The 10,951-nt window shown below is 51.8% G+C and overlaps 1 protein-coding gene across 1 annotated transcript in view; it reads right to left on the reverse strand.

The window, feature by feature from the left end:
• RIMS4 (regulating synaptic membrane exocytosis 4) overlaps positions 1–9,810 on the reverse strand; it is a 59,168-nt gene extending 49,358 nt beyond the window's left edge. Inside the window, exon 1 of the mRNA XM_037812165.1 lies at positions 9,677–9,810. Coding sequence (XP_037668093.1) covers positions 9,677–9,773 — 97 coding nt within the window. The 5' untranslated portion in view covers positions 9,774–9,810. The remainder of the gene's footprint in view (positions 1–9,676) is intronic.
• Between the last annotated feature and the right edge of the window lie 1,141 nt (positions 9,811–10,951).

Consider the following 10,951-nt stretch of genomic DNA (forward strand, 5'->3'; position numbering starts at 1 on the left):
AAGTGGGAGCTTTAAAGACTGTGATGGAGGTTTGTGGGATAAGATGAGGTAGTCAAGGTGGGCGGGAGACCAACTTTTCCGTGGAAGCCCTTTGGTGCCATTCGGCTTTTTTAACGTATACCAGGGGATCAGAGGACAGGGGTCCCAGCACACTTCCCACTGGATATTTTGGTGCTTTTAAAATTTTGTACCAAACGCAGACATTACTTAATCCAAAAGCTACTTATTTTAAAAATTATTCAATGACCCATCATCCAAAGATCAGCTAGAGAGAAACCTTGGGAGGAGAGAAGGCTCTGGGGATTAAAACAAAAAAAGACCATAGAGAGGCTATAACAGAGAGGGGAGAATCCAAGGGTGGGGGCTGGACAAGTAACCTCCCCTTTCTGGGGGTGTTTTTGTATCTAAACCAAGCCTGCCAGCTCTGCAGATAGAGACACAGAGGCCCAAAAAGTCAAAGGAAATAGAATGGTATATGGGAACTCTGTATTTTATGCATGATATTTCTGTAAACCTACAACTCCTCTAATTAAAAAAAAAAAAAAAGAAAAGTCAAAGTGAAGTGGCGGAAGGAGAGCTCCTGAGATTCAGTGGCTGAACGGAATCCTCCTCCTTTGACCCCCACTGCAACCTCTCCACCTCCACGATGCACACAGTAGATACAGACTTCCAGCCTCGGGTGGATTCTCAACCCCAGGCCAGGGTGCCCCCCCATCTCACCCCTGCCTCCACCCCAGGGTATATATCGCATCATTTTCAGGAAGTCGACAATAACAGACAAGGCTACAGATTCCGGTTCTTAGATGCCCTCTGTGTATTCTACAAATATTACCTTTAATTTTCACAAGGTAGAAATTATTTACTCCATTTTACAAAGGATAAAGCTGAGGCCCAGGTAAGTTACCTATCATGGTCAAGACATGTGGTTTGTAAGTGGCAGAGGCTCAAGCGCAGGTTTCTGTGTCTCCAAAGTCCTGGCACTTTTGCTAGCAGGGGCTGCCCCTTTCTAAGAGTAGTTCCCATCTGTTTAAGGCAAGTCCCACCTGGAGGCTATTTCTAAATGCCTTTGTCTTCAGACTCTGAATTTTAGGGAGCTGGATGGAAATCTTATCAAATCATGAGGTTTGTCCCCCTGCCTCTAATCTGAGCTAGATCCCAACCTTCCCTAGAAAATTACCAGCAACTCCTTTCTAAATAAATTGATGTTTACCTGACAAAATGTTGGTAACATTTCCCAGCATTTTGCTCCTTTACATCAATGATTCCTTTGAATTTACATCTTCCCAGTAGAGGCTTGTCCTCGAATGAACTGTCTGGTTTTAACGCACAGCCTTGTCATTCCCCAGTGAGGAAAGGGACTGGGTTCTACTCCCTCTGGTACAAATGCTAGACCCGAACTCCGCAGAATCTCCTGGGCTATCTGAGTTCAATATCCCAAGAAATGCTATTATGGTCTGATGTGTTATTCATGTTGACTCATTTGTCATTTGTATGGATGACTTCCAAAAGGATTTGTGGGGTCCTACTTATAAACTCAGTGCAAAGCTGGGCAGGAGCTAAAGCTCATTTGGATCCAAGACCATATAATGGAAGCAAGAACGCCTGAAGGCTAAATCTGGGTTCTGAATTTGGTACCCAGTGTCCCAGCATCTAAGACATGGGCAGCCAGGAGACATCCCAAGGGTGAGAAGACCCCATTCATTTCTCTCCAGCTTTTTTCTCTAACCCAGTGGTTCTCAAGACAGAGTCCCTGGACAATCGGCAAAGGTATCACCTGGGAACTTGTTAGAACTGCAATTCTCGGGTCCCACCCCAGAAACTACTGAATGAGAAACTCTGGGGTAGGGCCCAGCAATCTGTTTTAACAAGCCCTCCAGGTGATTCTGACGTGCTTTCCAGTTTGAGAAGCACTGCTCTAATCCATTAAAACTGACAAGCACCTCCACAAGCAGCAGCAACTACCCAGACTGAGCACTTGCTATGTGGCCAGCTTTAAACACACACTATTTCATTAGTACTTGTAACTGGGGACCCGAGGAAACCTTAATTCCACATCTCCTCTGTGTCCAGCCCTGGGCTAGATGCATTTGTGCATCATATCACTTATCCCTTACAATTACCCTTTGAAGTACTTACTATCATTATGCCTCATTTTAAAGATGAGGAAATTGAACACCAGAGAGTTGAAGCCACTTGCTCAAGGCCACACGATTTAGAAGTGGCAGAGACAGGATGCAAATTCAGATTTGACTTCAGAGTCATGGCTTTTTTCTGCCCCACCATGGAAACTTCCCAGGGTGTCTCGTGGCTACGTCCACCTGAGAAGCTACAAAGTTAGTGAATGCAGTGAGGTCAGTGGGGCAGAAAGGGTGGGCAGAAAAAGTCTCGTCCAGCGCCACAGAACTTTCCAGCTACCAAAGGAAACCACGTTATACATTTAAAAATACAGCCATCTGTGTCTAAGGAATAAAAAATACAGGGATTCTAGGCCTCTCTCTGACTTTTTCCTCTCTGGGACTCTGTTTCCCCACCTCTTTATCATTCTCCAAGGCCTGGGGTGATCTGCCCCCTGCTCACTCTCTGATCTCATCTCCCCTCACCCACTCTCCCTAACCACAGTGGCCTGCATTCTACACCCACACTCACCTCTGGACCTCTGCAGAGAAGTTACTTCCCTCTGTCTGGAGCACTCCTCCCCTCACAGTCCCATTGTCACTCTTTGTCATTTAGGCCTCAAGTCATATGTCACCTCCTCAGAGAGCTTTGCCTGACTACCTTACCTGATATGCTACTTCCTCTCCCATCACCATTTTATCTTCATTCCACTTAGCACCATCTGTTTATTGTCTGTCTCCCCAACCCCAGAACAAAATTCCATGAGAATAGAAACTGTGTTTATTTTGTTCTCGGAGTACCAAGAAGGCAGTTTGCCAGTAAGTAGTTAATTAAATATTAGTTAATTAAATATTAGATGAAAAAAACTTGGACTCAGAGGTCAGAGCCCTGGATCCTTAAAATGTGACTTTGGCAAGCCACTTTACCTTTTGGGCTTCAGTTCCCCTGCTTGCCTAATGAGAGGATTGAACTAGCTGTTCTCCAAGGGTCCTTTCAAAACTGCCAGGCTTGAAAGCTAGGCCTGAAACCCGGCCACGTGGTCCATCCAGAGGAGGAAGCTGGCCAGGGCCCCTGCATCACCTGCCCTCTCCCACCCCATCTGTATCCCTCCCCAGCCACCCAGTCATCTCACTCCCCCATCTCAGAAACTGTTAATGAAGTGCGCACTGCTAAAAGCAGTTACAATTATGGGGGCTAAGAATAAGGCGCTGACATCAGCCTAGTCAGTTTCCGAGTGAATCAGAAGGGGAGGGGGAAGGAAAAAGAAAAGGGGAGGGGTGGCGGTGCTCTGGAGCTGTCAAGTGGAAATAGCACAGCGTTAAATATAATCCAGCACTGGCCTACATCGGTCTGGAGAGGCAGGTGACGGCTGGGCCCCCAGGGCCAGGGCAGACAACTGGATCCTTCAAGGAGGCCAGGCAGCCACAGCACCTGCCGACCATGATGGGATCACCAGGAACCAATGGCCAGGAAGAGACAGCACACTGTAGCGGGGTGGTGAACCCTGGTGGAGCACATCAGAATCTGAAAGGCCTCCCCACACCCCAGTCTTTGTCACTCACTGGTTTTGACAACACAAGCACAGTCCCTGGAGCTGACACAACCATTTCCCACCAGGGATCTCATTTCATGCTCAGAGGCAGATGGTGGTCTCTGGAGTCAAACACACCTAGGTTTGAATCCCAGACAAGGGAAAATGATTAAACCACTCCAAGCTGCCTGGCTTTCCTCATCTGCAAAGTAGGTGCATCTGCACCAGAAGCTGATTGGGTTGCTGTAGGATTCAGTGAGATCACAGAACACACTGTGCATGGAGCTCAGCACCTAGCAAGCCCCTCAATCATTTTATTTTTATAACCCTGAAAGAGGCTTGGACCAGCATATTTAACTCTTTGTTCCAGATGAGGACATGGAGGCCCAAGGAGATTAAGGGACTTGCCTTGAGGTGCCATAGTAGAGTCAAACCAAGCCCAGTTATCTTTACACTACACTAAGACAGGGGGGCTACGTGCAGCCTGGGGGGAAGGGGGTTTTAGTGGGGGGAGACACTGCACCCTTTGGAGTACATTCTCCAAAAGTAGTACCTTTCCAATCATTTTTAAAAGATACGCTGAAGTAAAGATTGTTAGGACCATAATGAAAAGATGTCAGGAGAGGCAAAGTAAAAGAAAGGCCATGAGACAGGGGAGAGGTCAGCCAGGGCTGGTGGCTTTCTCACACTCCAGCCCTCCTCCAATCTTCACCCAGCCCCTCAGGCCGCCTGCAGCAGGGTCTGGTTCAGCCTCTAGGATTAGGGTGGGTAGGACAGGGAGGCAGAGTATCGTCCTCAAAGGGAAACAAGGTAGATGGACTCCTCCTTCCTCCTTCTGCCTTCCCACCAAACAGGACCTCCGACAGCTGCAAACGCCAGGGAAGCCGGAGTCATCCGTTGGAGAACTTGGGGCTGGGGTGGAGCTGGGGGGAATGTAAGCTAAGAGTTCTTTAGAATACAGAGGCCAATGGTCTGTATAATGGGGGCATGGATAAGTCCCCAATAACCTGCTTTTTCTGAGATAATTCTTTTAGGGTAATGGAACAAAAATAAAGTGGTTTGGGTCCACACTCTCACCCTCACCTCCAAATCTTAAATCATAGGAATAATTGATTTAATTATTTTACCAAGCTTCAGTTATCCAAATCTAGAAGAGGACTACCCAGCTACCAACACACATAAAGGAGATCACAGCCCTTTGTCGAGGGTGGGGCGGGTTGTGGGGGTGTGGGGGTGGGAACAGGAGGTGGGCCACCCTGGGGGGTGAAGGAAGGGAATGGAGGCTTTAAAACCTCAACCCACACCCTCAAGGAGCCCTGATCCAGAAGGTCGTTCTAAGGCCTCCCCCTTTACCATACCACTCACCCACCCAGCCCCAGCCCCCCTCCAGGGCTGAAGGACTCCATTCCCACCGTCTCAGGGTAAAGGGGTGGAACAGCAGGACGTTTTATTTCCCAGAAAAAGCTCACGTCAAATTTCAAGGACAAAAGTTAGCACTTGGTATGGAAAAGAAAACTCTGCCAAATGGAGTGAAATGGGGGAGGGGGAGGAGAGGGAAAGAATTCCAGTGCGGTCATTCCAGGTGCTTGGGGGCGGGAACTGGAGCAGACTCTCCCTGCTAGGATCTGTCTGGCAGGATACGGGTATCTCCACCCCACAACCCCAGAGAAGTAACTCAGATAACCTCTCTGTTCCCTCTGTCCAATAACGTGGTGGGGGGCCCCATGGCAGGTTGTGGGTCCCATCCAACAGCCCCCCACATGCACACACTCCCAATTCGGCCTGAGCAGAAGGGGGCGGTGCCGTGAAGGGCTTTCCGGCCCAGAGATGTGTCCCGCCCTAGGAGAGGGACCCGTAGCCGGCCGGTGTTGCCATGGCAACTTCCTCCCTGCGCTCTCGCTCCAAGCTTCCTATGGGCAAATCGGGAGCTGGCTGCCCTAGCTTCTCCGCCCTTCTCCCGGGCGGGGGAGAACTGGATGCCCAAACCACTCGGTCAGGCTCAGGAACACCGTCCCCAATTCCAGATCCCGAGAAATCACCCCCTTTTGGCATCTGCTGCAAACTGGAGACACCTCTCCTCCCTAGCTGTGCTCCAAAGGCCAAGTGGCAGAGCTGGGACTATAGATGTGGTGCAAATGGATCTGTTAAGAAGAGCAGGCAAAGGGATAGCTGGAAAGCCCTCCACTGTCTTGTTCAGAAGGCACATCCAAGCCCCATCCAAGAAAGAGGACCCAGCTTCCAAGGAGGGCCCAACTCTGCCTTAAGGACTACAGCAATGTAATAAGAATGCCGATAAAAATTATAAATGCTAACATATTCTCTTTACAGCCAGGCTCAGAAACAACTCTTACTTGGTAATAAGATAATGGCTAACATGTAGAAAGAAGCTAACCTTATGCCAAGTGCCATGCACAGCACAGTCAACCCACTTTGCACAGTGCAAATAACACAGTAATTAAGAGCATAAAGCTTGGGTCAGATGGCTGAGTTCCTATTCTAACTCTCTCACTTGCCTGGCTGAGTGACCTTGAGCAAAGTACTTTACTTAGTCTGTGCCTCAGTTTTCTCATCTGAAAATGGGATGCCAATTTATAGGGTTGCTATGAGGAACAAATTAAGATAATATATTTAAAGGGCCTGGAAGGACATCTAGCACAAGGTAATCATCTTTAAAATGATGACCCTATGCAATCCATGCTGTTTTCTTCCTCATACAGATGAGAAAACCAAGGTCACATATCTATGTCCACCTCACCCTCCCCTCTCTCCAATTACCAACCAGACCCAGAAAGACTGTGGGACAAAGACCACAGACTCAAAAACGTCCCCGATTGCATGGCTCTCCAAAGCCCCAGTATGCTTACGGAAAGGGGCAAAAGCAGGGTAAGAAATGAGTTCAAGTGCACATTAAGTGGAATTCTGGGAGTCTGCAATGTATAGTATCCTGAGCTCCAAGGCAGCTAGAAAGGGGTGGGGGGAAGAGGCAGCTTCCTTTGCCAACATTAGGGTTCAGAGGCTCCCAAGCCCAAGGCCAGGAAGTGCTCTGGCTCAGTTAAGGCTAATGAAAAAGTCTCCCTCTCGCATGATTTCACAGAAAACCAGCTGAAGAGCGGACTGTGGCCCTGAAAATGGCTCTAGTTCCACCTGGTTGATGAAAAAAAAATGCATTTGACTAGTCAGAAGCAGCAACAGAGAGGACACTCCTAGAAGAGCTGGAGGCCCATCGGGGACATGCTTCAGCGATGGAGCCCCCAGGGATGGACGGACATTAATTGGGCATGGGGGAGAGAGGCAGGGCAAAGCCACTTCTAATGACCCTCCTCCAGAAGCAGTCTCCTATCCAGAATCCGAGATGCTGTTCAAACTGGATTTGGAAATTAGTTCAGCACAGTGCTGTTCTATAAGAAAAAATCCAAAAGGCTTTTTGGTTTGTTTGATTTTTTTTTCAGGAGAAAATTAATGACTTTGAGAAGAGCAAGAGAAATTAAGCACCAAGACAGTGTCCCCGACTTCCAATTCTCACCAGACACTCATTATTCTTCCGGAAATGAAACTTGACTTTCTCCCTCCCCCTCCCAAACTCGAAACATCCCTCAAGAGAAGCAGAAACAGTGAGCATGAGTTGCCCAAATCAAATTCTTGGCTGCTAGCAGGTCCCCGAGGCCTCCTCACCTGGGAACTATCTTCTACATAGCAGGATTTGGCTTTTTTTTTTAAAAAAAAAAAAATCCTTTTTCAGAGGGAGGGCTACTGGTTTACTGGAAAGCGAACTAGAAACCTGATTTTAGTCTCAGCCTCAGCCCTGTGCCTGTCCTACTGGGTGACCTTGGGTTACACACACACACACACACACACACACACACACCAGGATTCAGTCACTCATACACATTAAATAGACACACATATACACACATGTACACACAAACACACACACCAGGATCTCAGTTTTCTATCCATTCTGGGGCAAAAAGGAGCTAGACAAGATAATTTCTAGGTCCCTTCCAAGTGAAACACTTAAGCATTTGAAGATACCCACCAGAAAGACATCAGATGGGCCTTTAAAAATATCTCCAATATTACATGAAGTTATCTGTCCTGACTTAAGTGAAACCAGAGCAACTCACCTGCAGCCTGCATAAAAACCAAGGTATCTGACCCATGCCACAGACCATGCCTTTAGAGGAAAACTGAATCATCCCTGCTTCCAAAGCTCCTACAATCCATGTGGCCTCTCGAGACTGAAGTGGCCTGTTGAACTTCAGGAGAGTCCTTGGCCATCCACTGAGGGGTGGGAGCCAGCACCCAGGCTGGTGGGGCTTCCTGCCCCATTTCCCTCTCTGCAGCTTCTCCCTTCCCTAGACCCTCAGCAGCCTAATTTCCTCTTTGGAATTATACTCCACTGTGTTAGCGAGCCACCCCACTCTTCTTTACCTTGCCTCATCTATACTAATACAACCTCCCTCAGCTACATCAAGGGGGGAAGGTAAGCCTCTGAGCATCAGTTACTTTTTCTGTAAAATGGGTGCTCAAGACTGGCTCTACAGCCACCATCCTTCCCCATCACCAGCTCCAGGTCAACAACAAGACCGCCCTGAGTGGGGTCTGCCTCACATACCTCCAACCTGCCCGGGCAGGAAGAAGCAAGCATCCATCACTCACAGTTCCATCCCCTGATTTTTACCTGGATAGCCAGGTTGACCAGACAGGGAACCCTGCAGACAAGGAGTCTTAACTCGGGTCCAGTAACTCCCTAACGCTGCAGGCAAATTTTGTGGATGGTGCATTTTTTTGGAGAGGTAGTCCATATTTTCACCATATTCTCAAAAGTGTCCATGAAACTACCTTGCCACCCCGCCCCCCCAACACTCACACCTCTCTCATTTTGACCCCTCATTGAACTCAAATACTCTAACATTTTCAGCTTACAAAACACTTCTAACTCCACGGTCACACCATACAGACACTTGGATCGGAGGCACTTTCATCCCCATTTTACAGATAAGGAAATGGAGGCTCAGGGTGGGTATGATTTGCCCAAGGTCACAACTAATAAGTAAAGAATCAAGACTGAAGCCTGATTCTGACTCCAAATCTGTCACTCTTTAGGGAACCCCAAGTCCTCCAGTCACCCCACCTGTTGGTGGATTCCTGTTCCACCCCAGAGCCAGATCTGGAGTCTTAGGTTCCCTGTGCCTGGTCCCAGAGCCCCAAAGAGTAGGTTTGGCTTCCCCAACCCTTGGGCTCCAGCTGGGGTTGCCGGCAGACCTGGGAGCTGGAGGTGTCAGGGTTCAGCTCAACCAGAAGAGCTACTCCAAGGACAAAAGCACCTGGGCAGGGGTACACCTCAGAGGGTGAGCAGGTGCAGAGTTGGTGCCGCCCTACACTGCCCTCTGGGAGTGGGCTGGGAGGGGCGGAAAGGCCAGGCTCATCCGGCTAGCTCCCACAGTCTGCCCCAGTCTGATAGGAACCCGGAGCCCAGAGCCACAACCTTAGGGGAAGGGAAAGACGGACAAATGGGGGGCGCACAAGACCTTGGGCGCGGGGGAAATCTTGGGCAAGGAGCCTCTAGATGCAGCCAAGACAAAAGATGGAGAGATAAGGGCTGCGTGCCATCCCCAATGGCGGGGGGCGCGTCCGGGCCCGAGAGGTGGGGCGGCCAAAGCCCTGGGGGTTGAGGAGTGAGCACATACAGGAGACTCAGGGAGGGTGGCAGGTTGGATCCAGGGACAAGGCAGGGGCATTCAGTAGGCGCAGGTGAGTAGGAAGAGCTGGATCTAGGCGACCCAAGGGCCCACCTGCGGGAGAGGGGGAAGGCAGGGTCCCTGATGGGGGGGAGGGCTAGAAAAGGACGCATCCTACAGACCTTGGGGTCCCGTAGGTGAGGAAGGAGACCCCGGGGGCGCATCTCCGAACGGCGATGGGGATGAGGAGAGGGTAGCCACCTCTAAGGGCGCGCCGGCTCGGGGTGGGGGCCTCCGGATCTGGATCCCGGGACACCCCCCGGAAGGTCGGGGGCGACTGCGCGCTTACCCGCGTCCTCGTCGTCGAAGGAGTTCATGCACGGGAAGTAGATGGCGAGCGCCTCGAAGGAGGCGGACAGGCTGAGGCGGCTCTGAGAGCGTTCCATGCCGGCGCCGGCGCCGGGCGCCTCGGCCGCGGCCGCGGCGGCGGGCGGCTTGGGCAGCTTGGCCGCCCCATTCTTGACGCGGAGTACGGCGCGCGGCGTGGTGGCGGCAGCCGGGGGCCGGGGCCGGGGCCGGAGCTCCGCGGCGAGGCTGGCGGGCGCGGCGGGGCCGAGCTCGGCGGGCGGGCCGGGAGCTGGCTGCGCGCGGAACCCGAGGCGCGCTGTGCTCCCGGCTCCGGCGGCTGTGGCAGCGGCGGCGGCGGCGGCGCAGCGCTCTCTGGCCCGCGGCGCCCCCCGCCGGCCGCGCTGGGCGGGCTCCAAGCCGCGCGCCGCAGCCAATCGGCGCCGCCCGGGGGAGGGGGCGCCGCCCGCGCCCTCCCGGCTCCCGAGCCCCGAGTGCGGGTCCCCCTCCTGGCGGCCCCCAGCCCCGGCAGGAGTGCGCGCGGGTATGGAGCGTCGGGGACGCTGTTTACATCCCCGTGCTCTGGCGGTACCCCCCTACACACACACTCCCATCCACTCTGTCCCCAATCCCCACCCTCAGCCCTCAGACTCGCCCCAGATACAGGCGAGACAGGCCTCACCCAGGGACACAGACACGCTCAGAAGGGACACTCTCGGAGCGACCGGCACAGACCCCCTCAGCGCTCAGCCTCCACCCAGGAGACCCTCAGGCTCACACACGATCCCACAGAGAAGCTCAAACAGGCACCCATACTTACACATTCACTCTGCAGAGTACGCCGCAGACACCCTCAGACTCCCACGGAGACCCTCAGACCCACTCAGACCCAGAGACACCCTCACGTAGGCGCGACACTAGGACAGGTACACCCACAGCTTCACTCATAGAGACACTTGGACAAACAAATCCACACACACACAGACTCACACAGAGACATCAGGTAGATACACCCGCTGATACCCTCAGCCTCTCACCCAGAGACCCTCAGATCCTTCATAAACCCAAAGGGAAGTGCAGAGGGGCACATGCACCCGCACACCCACAGTTACTCACAGACACTCTGCAAGACACACCATGGACACTCTAGGATTCACACATAGAGACACCCAGACACTCGGATGAACACACTGTTCGGCTCTCATCCAGGTGCACAGGGACCCTCAGAGTCACCCCTGGCACTGGTTGACACACCCGGACACTCAGACTCACTGGTGCA

Source organism: Choloepus didactylus, chromosome 19 (assembly GCF_015220235.1).
Source record: "Choloepus didactylus isolate mChoDid1 chromosome 19, mChoDid1.pri, whole genome shotgun sequence".
In the NCBI taxonomy this organism is placed as follows: Eukaryota; Metazoa; Chordata; class Mammalia; order Pilosa; family Megalonychidae; genus Choloepus; species Choloepus didactylus.